Below are 23,292 nucleotides of genomic sequence, written 5' to 3'. Positions count from 1 at the left end.
GCCGTCGCCGCCACCGCCGCGCTTTACGGCGTGGGGGAAGGCGGTGGGCAGGCGGCCCCGCTGCCTCTGGCTTCGGTGGCGGCGGTGATGGCGACCTACGTGAGCGAGCTGGAGGCGGCCAAGAAGAGCCTGAGCGAGGCTCTGGGCGAGAACGTGAAGCAGTGAGTGCGGTGGGAGGGCGGCCGGGCTGCGGGACGAGGCCGAGCCGCGGTGGGGGCGTCCTGCCGGGCCGGACCTGGGCGCTGCGCGGCTTGTTCGTCTTTTCCCGGCTTTGTACCGCCCCTGTGCGGGAGCCTCAGGGCCCGGCTGGCCCCGGGCCCCTTGCGCTGTTGGGGGGAAAGCAGTGGGTTTAGGGACGAGGCTTTTCTTTTGGTGTCTGCACCTTCCCCGCTCTTCCCTAGGTACTGGGCCAACCTGAAGCTCTGGTTCAAGCAGAAGATCAGTAAGGAGGAGTTTGACCTGGAAGCGCGGAGGCTTCTCACGCAAGACAATGGTAAAGAAGCAATCTAGTGTTTGTTTTCCTGCTGGCTCTAATGTCCCTTGCCCCTGCTAGGCCTGGGGGGAAGCCCCTCCCTGCTGCATGTTGTTTCCTGAACGGGGAAGTTGCTGTGAGGGAAAGAAGAATGGCCAGGGCCCTGGTAGCAATAGACTTAAAGAGGTGGGAGGTGTCCTGGCCTGCAGGGGAGAGTCTCTTGGTGGTCCCAGCACTGAGAGGAATTTGGCCTTGTGTAAATATGGTAAAAAGATAAAACATGCTACCCTAACAACAAAAAAGCCATTTTTTTTTTAATGTCACTGTAGCCACCCAGTCCTTTCTGTACTGCACCCAGTCCCTTTGGCAGGGACTGAACTGATGGTGTAGCTGAAGTGTGGGAGGGAACCCCCAAATTCACCTAGGCAATTCTGCAGTAGGCATGTCTCCTTCCCGGCCTCTTGGGGTGGCAAATGGGAGTGCTGAAGGGTAAGATTCCTTGTCTTTGCCTCTGTGCGGGTCTGCAGGCATTGCTGAGTTCATTGTGGAGGCTTCTGACTTCAACACCCGTGATGCCTGCCAGGAAGGGCAGGGAGTTTGTTGGTGCTTGTGTTCAAAGGCCAAAGAGGATCCCCTAACTGACCTTGCTTATGAAGTTTGTATGCTCTTTCTAATGCGTAATTATTCAGTCTGTGCTCTGGTACCCTTCTGCAAGGAAGCTATGTTTTGCCTAGAACGTATTTGTCTTAACTGCACCTTCCTGGGTCTAGCTCTTACTGGTCCTTCCCTAGAAAAACCAAAAGCCCTGCTACCAGAATCCTGCATGGTAGGAGGGACAGCTGATCCTCCTCTGACTAGCTGAATACACCAGATATTTTGTGTTGTGTGCTGTAGGACTGGATTTGTGTGTGTGGCACACTGAAAAGTAACCTACTTGTGTCCATGTTACGCGTAGTATCCTTGTTAGTGTGGCAGTAGCAGATTCTGGGTCCAGTAGAAGAAAACTCTCAAAAAAAGTTGTGCTTATGTAGCAAAGCACGGGGGGAAACCACAACTGTGGAAAGGCATAGCAAGCTGCTTTAAGATGGCTTTGTGGGGGTGCCTGTGGGCACTGACATGTTGCTAATGACCTGTCTGTCTTTATGCAGTCCACTCTCACAATGATTTCCTCTTGGCTATTCTTACCCGATGCCAGATCTTGGTGTCCGCACCAGGTAAGTCCCAAGAAGCCTCATTAAAAAAATGGAGTAGTAATGCTTTGCTGTGTTTGGGTTTTGTACAAAGTACTTTGATTTTCTGAGCCTTAGTACTCACATTCTTTTTGCTGCACAGGCAAAAGGGTAGCAAAGCAGTGATCCAGCTGATTTCAGCAGAGATGCCTTTAGAAACAAGCTATGTGTGATAAACGGGTTTGATTTCTGGATGGGGTGTGTGCTGTGAGCTGAAGTGTGAAGGGGGATGCTGTGTTTGTTTGATGTGTTTTGCTTGCCAGTTCCTCTCTCTTCTGAAATTGGTGATGCTCTTTTTTCATTTCTTTGCTGGGGATACCATTCTGGGGAACTGGATCTTCCTGACTGATCTTGAAATCAAGTACATATCTGATAGAAGAATGCTTACAGTGAGTCTTGATAGAGCTATGGCCAATTAACCCAACCATCTGCGGATAGTTAACCTTTTAACTTTGTAAGCATTTAGAATGGCTGCCATTGGGGTTGCAATATACATTTTGTTTCGTCTTCAAAAGAACTATCAATCTAGAGATCTGATAGGAAGGGCAATTGAGCTGCAGTTCAAGATACAAAACTGTTGTGTAGTAAGGGAGAGAAAATTGTTACAGCTCTGATGGCCGGAGACCTGAGAGAAAAGTTTTTTGGCAAGAGAGAATACCTGTTATTAGGGTACCTGACATAGCTAGAGGAAGGAGAGAAAACTGAAATCTGTGGACACCTGCAGCTTTTCAAGTCCTAGCTTAACTATACCAGCTGTGCCAATTGAATGCTAACCTCCCCCACCTCCAAATGTGATTTGTTTGCTCTTGAACTTCACAAACATCTTTTGAGTCACAGACTTGTCCTCCTTAGTGGTCTGTACTCATGTAATTCAGGTTTATGTCTGAATCTTGGTCCTCCTTGCTTTTGACTTGGAGTATTTACAGGTAAATTATAAAAAGAAAGCACAATCCTGTCAGTACTACCTGAAGTAACTGAGTCTAAGTTAGGAGGGGGAGAGTGTCTGCCTTCTCCAAGCTCAGCACTGAGCTGCTCTGAGTGTTGGAGTAGAGATCATGGCTCAGAGCTCTTGCTTCTGGGCAGCAGTAGTCAGGCTAGAGCCTGTTGCTGTGTGGCTGAAGTTGGGCTTGTTTATTCCTGTGTGCCCCACTCTGCGCTTAACTGTGTTGTATTTCATTTGACTCTTTATCCAGTCTCTTAGTCTTGTGCAGCTCTCATGCAGCCGTCCAGTCAGGCTTCAACTTCCTTGGCTTGATTAGCTCAGATATGTCAGCAAACTCTGCCAGCTCCCCAGCTGGCCTTTTCTCAAGGCTCTCTAGGAATATGTTAAAAGTACGAGCCCCTGCACGGAGCAGTGCGGTGCTCCACAGGTGCCTTCCATGTGCTCATTCTTTCCTGCCTGAACCTTTTCAATTTCGGGTCCTTGGAAGGACCTTTCCTCCTGTCCCATTGAAGCGTACTCTCTTGAAGAGCCCTTGAAGAGCCCTTCTTTGTAGTGCTTCAGCAGGTCGGTGGCAGCATGTAATGGAGTGACTGGCTACATTACCAAGTGTGTCCAGGGATCTGCATGAGCCAGCTTGAAAAAAAAAATAATCAGTTTCATCATGTGTGTGTTCTTAAAGGCATGGTTTAGTGCTCTGCAGTTAACAGTATGTACTCTAATCCCTTCTAGAGTCTCTGTTTTGCTCTCCTCAGATCAATGCAGAGTCTCCCAATGATTCTGGAGCTAATCTTTACTGAGAGACCTCTTTCTGGGCCACTGACTGGCGCATCTATTGCACACACATTTTACTTGCCAGTCTGCTGTATGTGACATGGTGGATGGCACATGCAAGCCCAGGAAAGTGCAGTATGAGTGGAATGCTAGATGTTATGTTTGTTTCTTTTTCTCCCCCTCATGCCAGTCTGACATCTGCTATTTTGTTACTGTTTGTTTTTTTTTTTCTTTCTTCCTCCCCCTGCCCCCCATGTAAGAATGGAAAGCTAACAGGCTTTTGTCTCCACCACTGTCTTCTGGGTAGAGGGTGTTTACTTCATGATTCGTGGAAACAAGTAACCTTAAAGAAGTGTGCTTGATGCACTTGGCACGCCATCACATGGGTTACTGAAGTATGTATTTTCCATCTTCATGTGAGAGAGACGAGGGGGAAAGAACAGTCTTTAAAATGCTATTTTGTATTTAAAAAATAAAATTAAATTGTGTGGTCAGTGTTAAAAGCATACCTGATATTGTGGCACTTGGAATAAGAAACCTTGGGGAAGGTTTTCTTTAATTAATAAGGACTGATTGTAATGTATGTTGAACCAGGCATGCAAACCCATCTGATCCAAATTTTGTTGCCTCTGGTAGTAGTGGTTCCACCTGGGCTTATAGGGGAATGCTGGGTGAATGTGACCCTTTGTGAGAACGCTTCCCATTTCCCCCTCTCATCTGCTTAGGCTGTTGGTCATGCAAAGTTTAAATCCCAGTTCAACAGCCTGTGTGGCACGGGGTCTTTAGTACTTGGTGGTGGAGAGGGAGGGAAGTTCACGTCTATTCCAATGTGAAGATGACCTGTTGCTTCGATTCCTGCTGAGCTCCCACTGAGGGTGCAGCAGGATCCAGAGCAATCCTAAATACAAATGCACTGCCCTTTGTAAAAATGGGTGATGTTGTTCCCTCTGGTAGCCACATGTGTAAAGATACCCATAAGTACTCTAGTGGCACCCAGGCATAACATAGCTGGGAAGCTGTGGAAGTGCCTGAAAAGAGGAGCTTCCTGGAAACATGTTGTCCAGAATACTAGAGAGTGCCTTAATGGTGATTTCAGGCTGGCTACAGCAGCCTGAGCAGTGTGGCATGCTTCCCGTTACGAGAAAGTAATTTTCTTTGGTATTTTTTAGCAGTATTTTCAGAAGTGCTTTTCTGAATTTTTATGTCTGGGGTTTTTCTTCCTCCCAAAATGCCATCAATAGGAACTCCAGTTTAAAGCCTTAGCTAACCTTGCATGGACTTGGTCATGAAGCTTATCTTGCTTGTTGGACAAATGCAAGCAGTCAAGTTAGCAAGATCTCTGGAGTTACTATGTATCTCACTTGAACTGTTACCTCCATCCTTAGCTAAATGTTAACAGTGAAACTGAGACAATTGCAAGCACTTAAGTTAGCGATGTAAAGATTTAATTTATTTCCTAGTAATCTGGAGCCAGCTAAGAGGTGGTTCGGTGAATCAGAACTCATGCTAGGGTAGCAGGAGCACTTTATTTTATCAGGGTTGCCTGCAGACTTTGCTTGAAGGGCTGCCAAAACCGTGAGATGGTCTCAGGTTGCTCATGTTCTCTCCAGAGAGCTGGGAAGGGAGGAAAAAGGAAGAAAATGAGAATGTGAGTTCTTGACAGAGGAGGGTCATCAGAATTTGTTTGACTAAACCCTTGTCCCTGCAAGAAGATAGCAGAAAGAACAACTGAAGATGAAATAAACAAGGGTGGGAAAACGCACGTTTCCTGCACCTGGCTGCTTTTCTCTGTTGTGACTTTCTCTGTGTCTTTGTCCTTCCCTTCTGTGCGGGGCTGGTGCAGCACGTCAGGAAAGGCTGACACGCTCTGTCTGGACTGGCTGCTGTCACCACTGCAGAGAAGTGGCAGCTCTTAGAAAAACATTCTTATCTGTTGCTCATCTTTGAAGGCATGTTAGCAGCCATTGCTGTGGTTTGTTAATCTAATTTTCTTGTTAGCAAGATTAAATAAAAGCTGCTGACATCTCTCTGAAGTTTCATGCCTGAGCCAACACAGTCTTGTCGTTTGTGGCCAGGAAGGCAAGTACTGGTTTTCTTAGAATACTAGAGGGAAATTTTGCTTTCTTCATCTAGTGCAAGTCAGACTTGGTAATATGAAAACCTGGAAAAGGAGCTAAAAAAGATTCAGCTCTGGGCTCATTCTAGTGGGGAGTAGAAGATAGTATCTCACTTCTTGCTCCTAAGCCAAGTCTGGCTAAGTTTTTGTTAAGTGTGCAGGTTGAGATTCAATTAAGTTGCATCTTTCAGATCTACTGTCAAAGCCTAAAAATTCAGTTTCCATTTAGTTTAAAAGTTACTATATAAGGCATTTAAAAAATTCAGACTCTGCTCTAACCTATTCATCTGTAATACCTTGTCAGATTAAAGGGCATTTTTTATTTCTGCCTCCATCCATTCCACTCCCTCTGTCTCTGGTACCTGGCCACACAGTGAGCTAAGGATGTTCTTGAAAGTGGGGCTGTGAAGGAGCTGTATGAGGCTTCTGACAGGGAGGAAGGGCCTGGGCCGGGGTGGCGTTGCAAGCTAGAGAGGTGTGCTTTTATTGAAAGTTTGAAATGAGCTGGGTAATTTCTGTGTGTATCCTTAACACATCTAGTCCCCCCTGCCTAGAAGGGATCTGACCTGCTGTGGAGGAGAGGAGGAGGAAAGGACTTGTCTGTAAAGAGCAAAACATCTTATGAGAGAGGTAGCATTATTTTGCTAGATGCTAAAATGTAAGCCCTGAGATCTTGATGAGGGGCAAGTGTGATCCTTGAGATGATTGTCCACGGTGCTTTCCCACACCCCTTCACTGGGGCCTCTCCTGTGATGTTGTAGTGATGAGTAGTGACACCAGCTTTACGATTTTTTGAGAGGGTTTATCTCCTAACTTTTAATTTCTGATAACTGACTGGTGGATTTTGACAACAGGGTTTGTTGTAGACAAACCTCACTTTTTGCCTCACTAATATAGTTTACTAATTATGTAGTAACATGTAACTAAGTATGTAGTAACAACTAATGTAGTTGTTTTCACCTCGGTGATAGGATACAGCTAAACTTTTTAGTAAACTTATTTTCCTAGGGAGAATATGCCACCTGTGTGTGTGTGTATAGGTTGTTTGTGGTCCCTTCTTAGCAGCTGACCACTCGGAAATCCTCTGGTTTAGCCTGATTCCTAAAGTCATGTTTTAGAAATGTTTTTTTTTTTCATGGCAGAGGACACTGTGCTTGTGTTCCAGCCATTAGTGTGGGAAGCTCCACATAGCCAAGGGCTTCCAGCCAGCCTCGTGCCCTATAAACCAGGCTGTAGTATAACTGTACTTACGAATTCCTGATCACAGCAAATTAATGTAGTTACGAGAGCCAGAGGTAAGCAGGCAGGTTGGCGTCAAGCTGGTGTTGAGCTGTGGCCACCTGCAGTAACAGGAGAGAACCAGAACTGGTGGTTTGTGAGTACTCAGTGAATGTGCCTGAGGCTGGCCAGGCGGTGGGTGGTGCGGTGGGGGATGGCTGCTGTCACCTCTTGTCATTGTCTAGAGGAAGTGGTGAATGCTGGCTCAGGCATGGCCAGGGAACCTCTGAGATGTTGCCATGCTGTCAGCGCTGCCTGGCAGGGAAGCTCCAGCCTCTGCTTTGGGGGTGACTGAAGTTCTGTCAGAGCTGAGTTGTCCAAGCTCCCTGGAGGTGGACAGGGACCCTGGCACAGGGCGCGCTGTGCTCAGAAGGAAAAAGGGTGCTTGCTTGCTGTGCAAAACCAAGGGAGGAGGATACTAATGACGGAAATCAGAGGCTGCTTCTGTAGCCACGAGAGGGCTGTCCAGTCTTTGGGTTGCATTTCCTCGTCGCTGTCAGCAAGCGCATGTGCATCCAGTGCAACGTATCTGAAGGAGTTGTTCACAGATCCATCGGCAGGAAACCTGCTAGGCTGTCCCTGCCAAGCTGTGTGATTATCAGGATGTGGTTTGGCCTACTGTAGGTGTAGCTGGCAAACGGCGCACAGCGGACTTCTGAGCAGTGTCCTCAAGGTGATGCAGCCAAATGTACGTATGTGTTGGTACTACACAGTAATGTTAGTCACAAGCTCACTGCTCACGTTGGTGTCACCCTGCTCCTGGGTTCAGCAGCCTTTGCAGCTCTTCCCACCTCTCCTTTCCCCTCGGTGTAACAAGGCCGATCAGCCATGATGTTTAACAAGGGTCCGAGGCAAAGCTTGCTGAAGCTGATGGGGAACTGTAAAGGCAGATGTAATGAGTTGGGCTGTTCAGTCCTGCTGGTTAGCATCTGACCTGATCCAGGAGCTGGTGTGAGGAGAATCCCCCTCTGGGCAAGCTCCTGTCATCCTCCTGATGGAACAAGTCAATTGTTCCTTCCTTGGGGTTTTCCTTGGGAGCTGTGTGCATCTCCTTCTGCCATGGGTTTGTGTGTGGACAGAAATTTCTACTTACGTAATGGGTCATGAGTGAGTCAAGCTGAGAGGGGGCTGACAAAGGAAGGGAAGGGCTGCTAAAAGCGTTCTCCCCTGAGAGGGTGAGTTAGCATTTGGCCTTAACCCAAGATCAAGGGTTTTCTAGTGTGGACAGTTTCATTCTGGCCTAAATCAGCAACACCTATAGAGTGGGTTTGTGTGTGTGTTTTTTTTTTTTTTTTCTTTTCAATTTGTAGAAGGTGCTGGATCTCTGCCATGGCCAGGTGGCTCTGCAACTAAGCCTGGAAAACCCAAAGGAAAGAAAAAGATTTCTTCAGTTCGACAAAAGTTTGATGTAAGTGTCCACGATCAAATGCTCGTGGCTGACCTTCTATTGGGGGTGAAGGGCTCTGCGCAGCATGTAGGTTTTGTTACTACCAGGGGTGATGAGAGTCCCAACATGTGCAATGCTGTATGTCTCATTTGTTTTGAGTTCTGGGTCGCGGCAAGAGCTGGGGGTTATTGGCTGCTGCCTCTCTTGTGGAGGCTTCTTGGGAGAAAGGCTGCGGTCTGGCCTGGCTTTGTTAGACACCATGGAATCTGTGGAATAACGCCTAAATGTTGAAGTTGCAAAAACTTGTATTCCAGGAGCTGACAAGGAGTAACTTTAGCTCTATGGACACTGCAGTAACACTTGAGTGGGTCTTTCGTAGTCACATTCACCTGTCACAGTCTCTGTAATATCTTGTTTGTTTCACACACCTGCCAAATTCTTGAAGCAAAAGTGACTTCCTTTAATACAGGCGGTCAGGCAGAACTCTGTGATTTTCTGATCCCTACCACGGGACTCTGTAGTCCAAAGTGTTAGAAATAAGATGTTTCTTGGATAGCAAGGTTTTTAGAGGGTCAAGGTTTTTCAGAATTGAAAATTCTTTGCAAAGATGCTGTCTTCTGGTGGGTGGCAGAGAAACGCGCAAGATCCAGTTTGCTTTGCAGCGCAGGCTCTGTGCACCCATCTGGTACTGTCACACGTCTGTTCTGTGGTTGTTTCTGTGCGGCCAGACTGGTGTGGAGAGGGCCTGGTGTGAAAGAGGACCCGGATGGGGCGATGTCTTCAACTGGTGGGGTTTGATAAGGTGATTCAAACTGAATTAACAGTTTGTTGAAAGGGAGAGTGGTCTGTCTCTTACTGAGCCAGACCTAGTAGGTGTCTGAGCACATTGTGATCCAGTTTGGTTCTCTGATGAGGCAGAAGGCTAACCAAACGAGAAAGACTCCAAACCTCAAGTTTTTCTTCTTGGTTTATTTAGTTGTATCAGCATTCCTTGCGGTTGGATGAATGCCAAAGTCAGCGTGAAGGAAGGAGAGGCTGGGGATAGGGGAGAAGGGTGTGCTCAGCCACAGAGCGTACTGCACTTCCAGGGACTGTAACTAGGCGCTGTGTGTGCTTCAGAGACCAGTGTTTCAAAGGGGTGTGAGTCCAGCGGAAACTTTGTTGTAATGAGAAACTGCTGAAACGTTTTGTGGTGTTCACAGCTGTTTCTGATGGCCATCTGTGTTACCTTTTTGTTTTAAAAATTCCTTGTAACTTTCCAGTAACGAGTAGAGGAGAGTTTGAGAAGCAAGTCATCATGTAGTAGAAGTCTTGAAATTTGGTATACTTGGATAACTGTACATTGCACCGCATTTCTTGTGTGTTTATACATGTGTTCCTGGAATGCTTGGTAGCAAGTACTGTAGAAGTGTATGTTATGATTAGCGGGCTTGTCTGTTACTAGTGGAATTCCAGACTAGTGTGAACCTGAAGTGCCTTGTTATTTCCTGATATTTCCCTTGCTGGTCAGAATAACAACTGCGAATGACCACCGGTTCATTCCAATTGGCTTCTGCTCTCCCAAACCAAATTCTTCTTAAGAGTTGCTTACATTTTGAAGATATTTTTTTCCCAGGCCTACAGGCATGTAGCTTTACTGTAATGGAATCATAAGTCTTCAGAATTACAGGGAGGGAAGCCTGCTTTCGAATCATTAGTGGGTGGATTGTTTTTTTGCTCAGAGTTAAATGCCACACTGTCCTTTGGATGAAGCAGCCCCCCCTCCTTTCCTGAAACTAAGATACGAGGAATTCACTTTGCTGTATATTCATTGTTTATATTTAAAGTATGTGTTTTTCTTGATGCCCCATGAGAGCCTTGCAGCAATCTTCATTCCAGAGCCACTGAATTTGTGGCTTGGAGGGTGGAGGGACAGGAGCTGTGGGAGTACTTGATCAGCCAGGGTCACGTTGTGGGTTAGGGCTGAGTATGGCACATCGTTCCCGTCAGCTTTTTTCTTCCCTTTACCTGGGGACTGAGACTCGCCCGGAGTCACCACAAGCCCTCAGAGCTTGAGATACCAGCACAGAAAGGGAACTGTGCTGGAATGCATGTAGCCTGGGAAATGGGGGTTGCCATTTTCTGGTATGAATTCCTGTTCTGGATTGTTTTGTTTTTTTTTTTCTTTTTCTGAATAACTGAGTCAGTTCTGAAAAATAGCCACAATCCATTTCTGAATCTGGCTGCTCAGTAAGACAGCTCTGCTTAGAGTGTTGATAGTGCACGGGGAGACTAGACTATGAAATTTGGAACTGGAATTTGGCTAAGTTGTTGTTTTTAAAGCTTTAAAGAAATGTAAGAATCACTTCATCACACAAGCTTAGAATCATGGGTTTTAATCTTGATGGAAACTGTACACTTAAGTGAAAATACACCCTTCTGTACGAGCACTGGCTAAAGACTCAGCACTCCTCAGCACAGAAGGAGGTGACAGAGAGATGTGAAAGTGCATAGAATCATCACTGGTCTGGGTAGTGTGAACAGGGACGGTGACTGACCACGTTTCAGACTTAGAGGATAATCAAGCAAATCTAGCAAGTTGGAAGTACAGAGTGAACCAGGGGAGGTGACTCTTTGTGTGGTGTGTGGTTATGCTGTAGAATTTCTTGCTGCAGGATGTTGTGGATACCCAAAGTTTAGGTGGCTCAGGGTGCTGCTGGACAAGTTTATGGGCTGTTTAATAAAGGGACACCAACACTGGCTCAGAAATTTCTTTGGTCACAAATCGTTGGGGGCTGGGAGAGTATCCTGGGGAGGAGTATCGCTCTGCTTGTCCTACTGCGAGGTTTTTATAGGTGTTTGCTTTCCGACTGGAGAAGGGACGTTTGGCTTGATGAACCAAAGGGTCTGACAGAGTATTTACCTTCTTACGCTTTGATGTTGTGTTTGTAACAGCACCGCTTCCAGCCTCAGAATCCACTCTCTGGAGCCCAGCAATTTGTGGCAAAGGATCCTCAGGAGGATGATGATTTGAAGCTGTGTTCTCATACCATGATGCTTCCTACACGTGGCCAGTTAGAAGGAAGGATGATCGTAACTGCATATGAGCATGGGCTAGACAACGTCACAGAGGAGGCAGTGACTGCAGTTGTGTATGCTGTGGAGGTGAGACTGGGCTGGGCAGCAGTGGTGTTCTCATGCTACCAGCAACAGAAGACGCTGCGTGCGGTGTGGGGTAGCATCCCTTGGTGGGGAGAGGAAACCTGCTTCTCTAATTGCCCGTTTGCCTCGGGAGGAGTAAGGTGAGAATCAAAGGGCTTCCAGGCTTGTGGCATTATAGATGCAGAGTTTTGGATTTCTGCCTGTGAGTGTTAATTTTGAAGTACTTGCATATGAAGAGCTCCAGGCATGCTTAAGTAGCTGCTTTGGAAAACGCAGCTCCTGTCACTTAAAAGCAGGGACAGGATGGGAGCTCCAGTTTAAACAGTTCTATCGAAAATGTTCTGTTTATAGATGCAAGTATCTGGCATGGAAGTGAAGTGACAGCATTGTGTAATACCCGCGAGTGAAGTGCCTGCTGTTGCAGGGTTTGCCCGTCAGTGCGTTACTGACATATCCCAGGAATGACACAGCCATTACTTGCAGCGCTGATGTGTGGGTGATTTTTCTGGAGTCAGGATGTGGAGGGCAACCTGAATTCCCCGTCTGGGAGTGAGGCCAAATTAAGAAGCAGTTGACTGCTTGTTTTGGTTTTTTTTGGTTTGTTTTTTTTTCCAGACAGTTGCATCTCCAGCACTTTCTAGGCAACTGAACAGTCTTTTCACGGTAGTTTTAGGGCTAATGTTTCAGTACAAGTGTAACATCTAGTGCCAGTTATGAAATCTCTTAACTCTTTATCAAAGGGATCAGAGGTTGGGAGTTTCCTAGCATTTAAGAAACCTCTTTGACATTTGAAGCAGAGCATCATATATCAAAGTACAGTTCACAGGCTAACGTATACAGTACTCATACAGTGCCGTGTTCTCTGTGTCAGGTCGTGAAAACATACTGTACCTTGTCCAGATCTTGGTTCCCTTACGTCTTTAGGTCCTTGTGGTTGTAGCAGCACTACTTCTGTCTTGCCAGTTGGGGAGGCACTTCTAACAGCTGTGGCTTGGCAGAGTGAATAAATCAGCATGTGTAATGAGATTGTTTTTTCACTGCAGAACCACCTTAAGGATATTCTGACATCAGTGATATCCAGGCGGAAAGCCTATCGTCTGAGAGATGGCCATTTCAAGTATGCCTTCGGAAGCAATGTTAACCCTCAGCCGTATCTGAAGAACAGTGTTGTTGCTTATAACAATTTAATCGAGTGGTAAGGAGCTCTCAGCACACTGCTAATTTCACATGTAGTTTGCTAGTCCCAGAGTTACTCCATGGTTCGGTTTCTATTTTTACTTAGTAGAATCTGTTAATAATGGTGTTTAGCTTTCACATGCTGAGAAGGCATCAGCAGAGAGGGCTGTGCGGCTGAACAGGGAGGGAGAATGTGGAGATTTCTCGGCAGTGGAGTTTAGGACAGTGTTAAGTCTCTCTTCCTTGCCTGTGCTTGTCCATCAATTTATGAAGGTGACCCCTGGCCCTCTGAATGTCCATATTTACTGCTCTTGGAAGCTGTATTGAGTGACGCAGGAATTGTGCTGCTCTCAGGGAAACTGCCCCTGGGCAGAAGAGCCCTGCCTTTGTGGGAGCACTGCTGTTGTGCAGTAGGAGTGAAATGTTGGTGAGGACCTGTAGGACATTGCCACCCTGTTGTTTCCTGCATCCAAATGTATTTATGGTTCCTTGGCACGCCTTTCCAGCTAGCAGAGCTTCAAGGTCGTCTTTGTTTTCCAAAGTCTCAATGTCACACAGCTCGTGCTGTGCATCTGGCAGTGTGTGTGTGAGAAGGCAGTTGTGTTTGTCTATGGCAGCTTGTCTCAGTTGACAGGAGGTCGTGGGTGTTTTTAAGATTTGATTATAGCGCTACAAATGCAATCCACTCCAAACAACTCTGCCTAACGGCTAATGTCTTTCAGTTCAGTGTTGTGGGTGCCTTAATTTTTATGCTGGGTAGAAACTATTGGCTATAAATAACAAAAGTTGCCAGTTGAGATCAGTTAAGTAGGTGTGAAGCATGCTGAGGCTCAGTTTGCACTATTTTTTTTGAAACTGGAATTTTAAAGAGGTTTTAATTGCAGCTGAAGTAATTTCATGTACATAAGGGCTAAGTCAGCTGGTACAGAAAAGCAAACCCTGGGGCTAAGCCCCTGCTGTGTGACTTCCAAAGTTGAGCCTGTTCTCTTGACTGGAAGGTTTTACTGCCTGCTCTGCCTACAGCCCTCCAACCTGTGCGACACCTTCTGCCGGTCAGAATCTGGCTCCCCAGCCCCCGCCTGACGACGCTGAGCAGCAGGCAGCTTTACTTCTCGCATGTTCTGGGGACACTTTACCAGCATCCCTCCCGCCAGTGAACATGTATGACCTTTTGGAGGCATTACAGGTAAGCTGTTCGTGTTACTCTGTCGTGTCACAGGCAGTGCTGTCCTGAGCACCACCTGCCAGTCTCAGATTTGGTTTATATGTATGGCGGGGGATTTGGTTTCTCCTCCTACTGTCTTTTTCCTTCTTCCCTCTTGAATTTACAGTTCTTTAGCTTTGATTTGTTCCTACTATCGGGCAACAGTTAACATACAGTCAGCTCGTGGTTAATGCCTGTTCTGCTCCCCTTGGTCAGAGCTGATGAGGAGATCCCTGTCTCTTCTTACAGCTGTGTAAGAAGGGTGAGCTCTTCCTCTGTAGCCAGACTGCAGTGATTGTATCAGAACAGAGTTAGACTGCAATTTTGACAGCGATGCAGCAAAGGGACTTGCCTGGCATGTCCCTTCTCACTCCTCGTTGTTCCACATGGGTACTTAGAGGAATACTTGGTCCTGGCATGCAGGCTGTTGCCATGGGGTAGCGATGATCAGCCCAACCCTGGGGAGGTGTCTAAGGTAGGCCGGATGAATCTTCCTGTGGAGATGTATGCCTGTGGTTCCTTCCCTCTGTGGCAGCTCTGATGACGTTCAGACTACTTTGAATGTGTAAAATCAGCTGTGAGAAATTCTGCGTTGATCTCCACTAATGTGAACAGGCCTTGGGATTTTTGTCTCAGGGTTGTGGAGGCAGCTGTGCAAGAGCTGTAATCAAGCATTTGTCTCGTGTTTAGTCAGAGTTGTTGTTTGCAAGATTTTGATGACAAACTGTTGTTTGTCATCGCCAGAGCCAAATGATGATTTCCTTACCATTCTGCTCCCTTACAAAATGGCCTAACAGGTGGTTGTTCTGTGCTGGCTGGGGTGGCAGTGCTGGCAGGTTGTAGCTCTCTTCTCTGCAGGGCTGACGCTCTGGTCATCCTGTAGCAGAGGGAGATTATTCCATGGGCAGTATAGGGAAATGTGTACAAAAGCATGAAACTTGTTTTCTAACGTGGATCTCCAGGTGCACAAAGAAGTTATTCCTGCGCACACTGTCTACGCTCTAAACATTGAGAGGATTGTCATGAAACTTTGGCATCCAAACCACGAGGAGCTACAGCAGGATAAAATTCATCGCCAGCGCTTGGCGGCAAAGGAGGGCCTTCTACTCTGCTAGAGCTAGGCAGCCACGTCAGGCCTCAGGTGGCTACGGTGCTATTCCTTGGACTTGACACGCAGATGCTTCTTACAAACCTGTGTCAGCATTTCAAGGATGATGTAAGTGATGAGTCAACTTTTCCTATGGAAATATGACTGAGTTGTGGTACACTTTCTCTGCTTCCCCAGAGTCATGTGCCACGGAGTGCTTGCAGCAATGCCATTGAATTGGAAAGGAGAAACAAGAGACTTGTTTGCAAAGACTGTTTTTTAGGAAAAATAAATGTTAGGGTGGAAAGAGTTGGTTTTAAATAAGATGTATTTGTGTTTTCTTTTGTGAGCATGGGGAATCCCCCTCCTCGCCCTCCCCTCTCAGGTAGTTTCCCTTCTGCTCGGTCTCCAGGGGCCTTGTCCAGCTTCCGTTGCAGTTGGTGGGATCCTTTTCTATTCGTTTAACTGGAAACAGAATGCGTTTCGGTGAAGATGAGCAATTCTGTAAGCTGACATTGTTCTTCTACCAGGGCAAGTTTGATTAGAAACTCTGAGAAAACAAGGCAAAAAGGGAAAAGCCCTTTGTAGCCTGTCTTTTGAATTGTTTTGCATCACAAAACACGAAGGTGCGCACTGTTACAGGAATCTGTCACCGGTTACCAAAATACGCAATAAAATCAGGGTTGTGAGGAGTGTTTTCTTACCACCCTCGTCCTTGACTCCACCTTGTCTTGTAGTAGTTGCGAACAGATGTTCTAGGAGCTACTGGATGTATGACAAGAGGCAACCTCTGTGCCTGTCGGTGCAGCTAATGATTTTTGGCCATCCCAGCAGGCAGCTTGACCATCCCTGAGGCAGGGTAGCAACTCCCACATGCATACACCGATCCACTGGCTTAGCCTTGCGGACTCCTTGGATGTGCAGCATGAACAAGACATCTCGTATATGTCGTTGTAAAAAATATGCAGCCACGCCAATCACTGTGCGAAAGGGGAGATTCCGCCTGTTGTGTTCCAGGTGGAATTTCTGGCTTCCTGAGTCAGCTATGTGCCCTTCAGATACTGAAGGGAACAGGCTTATTATACCGTAAGAATTCTATTAAAATGTCTTAATTATGATATTACCTGTTTTTAACCACACCTATGGAGGTACCTGCTGAAGGATGACTTGGCTTATTGTGCCTCCAGACAGCGGAATTGAAACGGCTTCCTCTGGGGGAATATAGAAGGGGAAGCTTGTGGTTCCTCTCCATTCTAGTTTTCCTCTGTTTGGGAAATACTTGTGTAGGACAGCTGTCTTTTTTTCCCCTCTTCTTTGCATTTTCCTTCTCTACTGTGTCCTCAGGACTGAAAAAGCTGCAGGTCCCTGATGTTTCCTCCCAGCTACCTTTTTAAAAAACTTCCTTTCTTGACCCCCATGACTGTTGATGTTGGACTGGAGTTGTAGCGAGGGGCTGTGCAGCTGTCACTGTGTTCCTGGCTTTCCTGCATCCCCTTGTGGGATGTGCTGTGGAGTCAGGCATAGCAAGAGGCAGAGCCTGTGCAGGTATCGGTGGCTCTCACCACGAGAAGGTGCTTCTAGGTTTGTGAAGAACCTGGGAAAGGCAACAGCAGAGAACTACGGCAGGGCCTGGCGGGATGAGAGCAACTGTACTTGGTAGGACACGTCTCTTTAAGGTATGGCATGTGTAGTTAAGGGGAGTGGGAGAGAAGAGATGGAAGATTTCTTTTGGTCCCTTTCTCTCAACTGCCATTTTTTCTGTATTTAAGCATACATTGCGCTTCAGAGTGAGCCTTAGCTTAAAAGTTGACCCCAGTGGCTTTTACGTGACAGTTTTGGGTTTTTTTTTTTAAAGCAGCATTGAATCTGAGTAACTGTATATGGTGAGATCATAAAGTCACCCAAAGCATGGACTCTGGGGTGTGGGAGGGGGATTTCCCAGATAGTTGTTATGCTTCTGGTGTAAAATGAAAGCATTAAGTTTGTTTGCTAGAAACTTTGGGGCAGCTCTGAGGATTTCTGATCTGAAGGCAGCACGCAGCCTCTGCAGCACCACAGGCGACTTCTGAAGCAAAATACTTTAAGTATGGCACAAGAAGTGCCTCTCTCTTCTGTTTGCATGTGCTAGGGGAAGGCTCTACAGACAGCCTCACGTTCTGAAGAGCTGAGTCGTCAATTCCACACTGAAAAAAGTGGGTTATCCGGTACACCTGTTAGACAACAAAGGCTGGAATAAGGAAATCCTGTCAGCCCCATTTCTCAGATCGGAAAACTGTTCTCAATGCACTTTCCCACAAAGTGTGAGGTCTCATGAGAAATGGTGCTTCATGGACTTTTGGGGTAGTCTAGCTGGAAGGGATGTCTGGAGGCTGCTTTGTCCACCCCCTTTTGAGAGAAGGGCCAAGTTCAAAGTTACAGCAGGTTGTCCATCTCTGGAGGCGAGGGCAGAGAAGTGGTGACGTTTCCCATTCCAGCACGTGACCATGCTGGTGGTGAAGGTTTTCCTTGCATCTCATCAGAATTTCTCATGTTGTGCCTGTTGCTTTTCAGCTTTTCCTGTGTGTCTCTTGGTGGCTGCCCATCAGAGAACGGCAGATAACAGCAAGCTCTCCCTTCTGCCTTCTCTCCAGGCTGAACAAACCTAGCACCGCCAGCTTCTCCTCGTACGCTGTGTGCTCCAGCCCAAACTATTTTGATAGCCTCCACTGAACTTGCTCTGGTATGTCACTGTCCTTGCGCCGGGGAGCCCAGACTGGACCCAGCTCTTCAGAGAGCCCCAGGATCCCTCCCCTCGCCCTGCTGGCCACACTCCTGCTAGCAGCTGGCCTTTGCTGCATGGGTGCACTGCTGACTCCTGGGTTACTTGTCCACCCGTGCTTCCAGGTCCCTTCCTGCAAAGCTGCTTTCTTGCCTGTTGTCTCCAGCCTATTCTGCTGCAGGGGGTTACTCCATCCCAGCGGCAGGGCTGTGCGTTTGCCATTGAACTTCTTGAGGTTCCTCTCGGCCTGTTTCTCCAGCCTACTTAGGTCCCTCTGAATGGCAGCTCTACCCTTCAGTGTGTGAAAACCACTCCTTCCATCTGGTGTCCTCTGCAGAGCTGCCCATGTGCTCCATCCTAACCCAGGTCAGTAGCAAAGATACTGCAGCATAAGAAGCCCCAGTATTGACCCCCAAGTGTTGGTCACAGTATTGAGAGCCACTAGTAGCCAGCAGCCAGCTGGACTCTGAAGCACTGACCGCTGCTTTTGGAGACCAGCAGGGTGACGGTGCCGATGTGCGTCACTGTTGGTCTGCTGGCTTTCACTGTGATGTGACATTTGCCTGTGTTTACGGTAATCAGCCCTCTAAAATGAGTAAGATTGCTGAACTTCAAAGCAGTGGCTTAAAGTAGCACTGAAATTAGTTTGGAAGGGTTTTATCTTCTGCCCCAAGATCCACTAAGAACCTGCCAGGTCTATGGCAAGCTGAGCTTGACCAAAACTTCCTGGCAGATGTTGGCTGAAAAGCCTACAATGGAAGACTTCAGAGTTATCTTAGGCAACCTGTTGTGCTGTTTAGTGGTCTTCACCACTGAAGGCTTTTTCCACAGTCCTGTGCCTCTTGCTGCAGCTTAGGCCTAGAACTTACGCTCACCCCAGAGTATTGCATGGAAGGACAGAAGGGAAGGAGTGAGACATCATCTGTCACATCCCCAGTAGCGAGAATTGCATCCTGTGTTCTTAATCCGGTAGGAGCTGTGCCATGTACTGAAAGCTGCCACTTGTGAGCTTCTGGTGCTTCTAGCTTCTGCTGCTGGAGTTGCAGTGGGAAACAATCAGCCACCACGTGAAGGGGGGGTTGGTGGGAAGCACGTGAGAGCTTCACTGGGCTTGCTTTGTCCCATGAGTTTATCTCAGGATGTGGCTGGTGCCCTGGGAGTGTAGGGTGCAGAAAGAAAATCTCTATTTTTAGTTTTCAGGTGGTTCCAGCTGCGAGACATGGCTTAAGTCTGACCAAGCCTTTCCAGCTGGGTGCCAGGGAGGATCCTAGAGATGTGAGTGTGGCCCTCCTCAGCACCCCCGAATAGCCAAACTCTTGCTCCTAAGACTGGTGACCGGGGAAGATGTTTCTCATTGCTGGTTCACAGCAGAAACCTGGAGCATGGCACTTGCTATCAAACGTGCACTGCGCTGCCTTTCTCTTAGTTTAACTGCTCATGTATCCCCTCCCAGCCTTCCCACTTTTATCTCCTGCAGCTGAGGTTGGCTTTTTTGGTTGTTGCCCTGTTCTTTCTTCCTAGCAGAAAATCCCCCTGTTGTAGAAAGCTGGGATTGGGCTTGATGCAAAGAGTGGCTCCTCTGATGGCCAAAAGCTGTGTGCCAGTAGTGCCTGAAAATGCAGATTCTGGTTTCTCAAAAAAGACAAATTGGAACCAGTGACTTTGTACCACCTTCCTCCTTGCTTGACCTCTAGGAAACTTCTGGCAAAGAGAGGAAAATGAGGAAATGAGACTGCTTGCATTTAAGAAGAAACCACGTGCGCTGCATTTGTATCCTTAACTGAGAATGCCCAAGAGCCCCAGCCAGGGGTTGCGGAAACACTCTGCTGTCCAGCCAGGCAAAAACTATATCGAGAAAGGAGACTTTTGTGCTCCTGGGGTGGAAGGAGACATGTGACCTATTGCTGCAGTCTGATGTCATCAAATAAAAAAAGTCTTGACAGAAGAGGGGTTGCCTCCCTGGTTCTGAGAAGGTGGCTGCAGAGAGGTGGCTGTTCCCTGTCAGAGGCTGGTAGGTGATGGTGGATGTGTCTTGCTGGCCTGAAATGATGTGCGGAAGGGTAGCGCCATGCCAGCAAGCTTTCTTCCCAGCGAAGGGCACAGTTCATGCTGCTAGAGAAGGCAGCATAATTTCAGCAGGCTCCCAGAAGAAAATAACTTCTCAGAGCCCAAAAGTTTGCTTGTGATGTTGCCTTTCTTCACCAGTGTGGTTACTGGTGTGGTTTGGTTGGCAAGAGGAATAATTCACCAGCCTGTCTCGGTTCCTGCAGCATCCCCTTGCTGCGTAGCTGTGGCTGTAGCCTGGCACAGGGTGGGAAGCCAGGCGGTGTCAGGCGGGTGCAGCTTCGTGTCCCTCAGGTCAGTGCTGCAAAGCCTTGTGGCCGGCAGAGCTCCGTGTGCTGCAGGCACCCCCAGCTGAAGGGGCCGTGGTGGGCTTGGCACCTTCTTTGCCCAGCAGCAGAGTGACGGAGGGGTGCACAGGCAGCGTCTGCCTTCCTCTGGTGTTCAGAGACCTTGGTTTGTGCTGAGATCAGGGCACCTCAGCTGCCTCCAGGACTTTGCATCTTCTGAGGAGTCCTGTTAAGTGCCCTGGGCAACCCCACGCGGACAGGGCTGCTGGTGAGGTGGTGTAGCAGTGACAGCAACACCACGTGCATTTCTTCTGGGTCAGGCACAGGTTGCTGGCCACTATTGAGCTGCTGCTGTAACCTGCCTCCAACCCTGAGTTGGATTATGGTCCAACGTCCTGATTAGATGATTAATTTCTTTTTTTTTTCTAGATCACAAAAGGCAGAGGCAGCATTGAGTTATAACTGGACAGAAAACTTGTGTAAGAAAATAATTTTTCACCAAGAAGTGCATTCAAGTGAAGTTTTTTGTGGAATTTTTGATTCATTTCTTGTCAAGAAATGAGTTTGTCTCCAGATAGCATCTGGCCGATAGGGGTTTTATGACTGCGGAGTGGCCTCAGGCTGAGGGCGCTTGGGAGGAGTATTGGAGACCTGGGCTTGGGCTCTCGTTAAGCGGGGACAAAAAAATTCCCGGGGCTCTGTTCAGAGCTTTGACCTCCCTGCAGTGAGTACGGTGTGTGGAAAAGAACTTGAAACCGCTGTTGCAGTGGGTGTTGGCGGTCCCCATGCCAGCTCAGGTGCACCTAGCAGAGCCGTTCCCATTGCACAGCCTGCGAGCAAACCCTTTGCCACGTGTCCAGCCCTTGTCCTCGCCCTGTGGAGCCAGCTGCTGGGGGGCTGTGCCTGGGAGCAGGATTGGGTGCCCAGCTGGGAGGGTGCTAAGCAGCTTGCTTTGCTGCATCTGGACCTGTGCCTGGGTAAGCCCTGCAAGAACAGTCTCTGAAGAGAGCTCCCTCAGAAGGATGGCAGGCATCAGCTCAGTGCCTGCCCTGCTGGGGGAGTGTTGTTGGTTATCATTAAAAAGTGCTGTTTCCATTTGAATTTCTGAAACCAGTTTCTTATCGGTGGGTTTTGTTTTGCCTTTGTTAAATTTCAAAGCTCCCACAATCAGATACCTGCTTCTGTGCAATGACAACCACTTCTGAAACTCCACTTCGGTAAGAAGAAAGAGAAGGCGTGAGCTGGGGTTGCTTTTGTCTCGCAGGAGGGGCTGCTGCTGGCCTTGCCATGGAGCAGCCCGTAACCTTTTGAAACCCTTTGAAGGTTTTAGACCTTGTTTTGCAGCGTGAAGGCAGTGCTCCTGCCTAAGTCCTGGCATGCGGGCAAAGCCCCGCTCCTTTTCCTTCTGTCCTCCCCTCTCCGCACGCGGCTGGCTGCCTTGCTCTTGGAGTTGTCATCCTGCCACCGGTAATCATGGAAAAGCCTCCTCTGAGGGCTCCGCGTTCCCGTGTTGGCAGGGCTGCAGCAGTAAAGGCGCTGCAGGGGACAGTCTCCCCGCGCTGGTTTTATCTGCTCGGAAGCAGATGCTCCAGATGGGCTTTGGCAGAGCCATCGGCAGCGCTGCTCTGTGCGCTGCGGGAGGTGGGCGCAGTGCGATAACGTGAACTGTAGGCTTGATTTTCAGGGATTGCTATTTTGTCGTTAGAAATGCTCATAGGAACGTTGTATGAAACACTGATGGTTGCGGGTAGTCTATGTTGCTGTAGGGAAAAGCAAAGACTTCAGATGTTTTTCCACTGCAACTTTTTTTTTTTACTGAAGTAGTTCTTCCCACCCCCCCACCCCCCCAGGAAAGGCTTTATTTTTGCCTCTGCCCCTGGCCTCTCCAAAATACTCACCAGAAGGTCTTTCCAAGTTGTCAGATCTGGTTTTTATAATGAGAGTTACTGAATAACTCTGTAATAAATGGCTTCAGAATAATGTTTATCCACCAGCTTCCCCTCTGTCCTCGTCCACTCTGCTGTGCAGGAGATAGGAAAAGGGGGGAGCAAGGCAGGACTGCGTGGCGCCGTGCCCTGGCCGTGCTGCGTGGAGGTGCAGCCCTGCTGTTTTGCAGGTGGCTGGTGGCTCGCACCAGAGGGTCTGTGTTGCGGGGGCGTTAGCAGGTTTTCTCCTTTCCCGTGTGTTGGGGATCGACCTGTATGAATCCCTCCTCCCCCGCAAAGCATCTCAGCTGGATTCCCTGGAGCCTGTGAGCGAGGGCTGTGTGAGCGCAGGGGCTGGACCCCCGTCCAGGCAGCAGGTACCACACAGCATGGTGCCCCTGGTGCTGCCGGGACCGTGTGTCGGGAGAGGAGGGAGGCGAGGGGTGTGTGTGTCCCTGAGCCAGGGACACAGAGCTGAGCTTGGCTTGGTGTCCCCTCCAGAGCCGCCACAGGCACCGCACGCAGCCCTGGGAGCCACCCTGGGCGGCAGCAGCTGCCCTTCAGAAACCTCTGATACTGGCGTTGCTGAAAAACAGGGCAAAAATATCTGTTAGGGTGAAAAACAGGTATTGATGTATTGATTCTGCTGCCCAAAACCAGCTTGTACGCACCGCCAGAGCGAGAAGCAGCCCCTAGGGCAGCAGGGCCTTGTGTGGCATGTGGGCTGGCTACGGGGGGCCGTGCTGCCACTTGCCAGCTGCCCCTGCCTCGCCTCTGCCTGTGGCCGGGGGCTCTCGCCAGTGTGGCCGGGTGCTTGGTCCCGCGTGGGACAGCCTGTGCTCCCCCCACCATGGGCCGTGCCAAGGTGTGGCTCCCTTCGCTGACCCACTTTTGAAGGGTGAGGGGTGCTGCCGCTTGTCCCCACGCCCCCGTGCGTGGCTGAGCCGTGCGTCCCGGGGCTGTTCGTATGCTGGCTGCGTTATCCCTCCACTTCAGCTTTCTCAGTTTCACTCCTGCTGGCTGCAGAAGCCGGCGATGCTGACGCAGTCGGGCAGAGCCTGAGCCCTACCAGAGCATCCTGTTTCCAAAACAGCTGGTACAATGCTGGAGTCCTCAGCGTCCTTGTATCCGAGGGAAAAACATGGGGAGCTTGGGAGCCAGGGCTGAAGGGGAGGGAACAAGAGGGTGAGAATATTCCCCCCCCCCTCCTTTTTTTTTTTTTTTTTTTTGATTAAGATGTTGGAAAAGCCCAATCTGGGAAGCAGATGGGAACGAATGGTAGAACCTGGTCTCCAAACCCCCAGGAGGCTTTGGGGACAGCAGGGTGGGTGCGGGGAGCAGCCTGTGGCTGTGCAGCAGCTCCTGAGGTTTCCTGGCATTTTACCCCCCCGCCCCCCCCTGCCCCCGCCGAAGCCTGTGGGGATGGCTGAGAAGCCCATTGCCTCTGCCAGGGC

At 48.7% G+C, this 23,292-nt stretch overlaps 1 protein-coding gene across 2 annotated transcripts; it reads left to right on the top strand.

Moving 5' to 3' along the window:
• The first annotated feature begins 16 nt into the window (after positions 1-16).
• TADA1 (transcriptional adaptor 1) lies at positions 17-22,344 on the top strand. Of its 2 annotated transcripts, none has more exons than XM_040609857.1 (8): positions 17-161; positions 402-493; positions 1,621-1,686; positions 8,120-8,217; positions 11,131-11,340; positions 12,381-12,532; positions 13,537-13,699; positions 20,343-22,344. In XM_040609857.1, exons 1-8 carry the CDS (start codon positions 88-90, stop codon positions 20,373-20,375), a joined length of 888 nt encoding a protein of 295 aa, XP_040465791.1. In that variant the 5' UTR covers positions 17-87; the 3' UTR covers positions 20,376-22,344. The 2 variants fall into 2 exon arrangements, with proteins under 2 accessions (XP_040465791.1, XP_040465790.1); XM_040609856.1 differs by lacking the exon at positions 20,343-22,344 and adding an exon at positions 14,680-19,507.
• The last annotated feature ends 948 nt before the right edge of the window (positions 22,345-23,292 follow it).

Source organism: Falco naumanni, chromosome 11 (genome assembly GCF_017639655.2).
Source record: "Falco naumanni isolate bFalNau1 chromosome 11, bFalNau1.pat, whole genome shotgun sequence".
NCBI lineage: Eukaryota > Metazoa > Chordata > Aves > Falconiformes > Falconidae > Falco > Falco naumanni.
The sequence above is the reverse complement of the archived record's forward strand: the minus strand, read 5'-3'. Positions and strand labels throughout refer to the sequence as shown.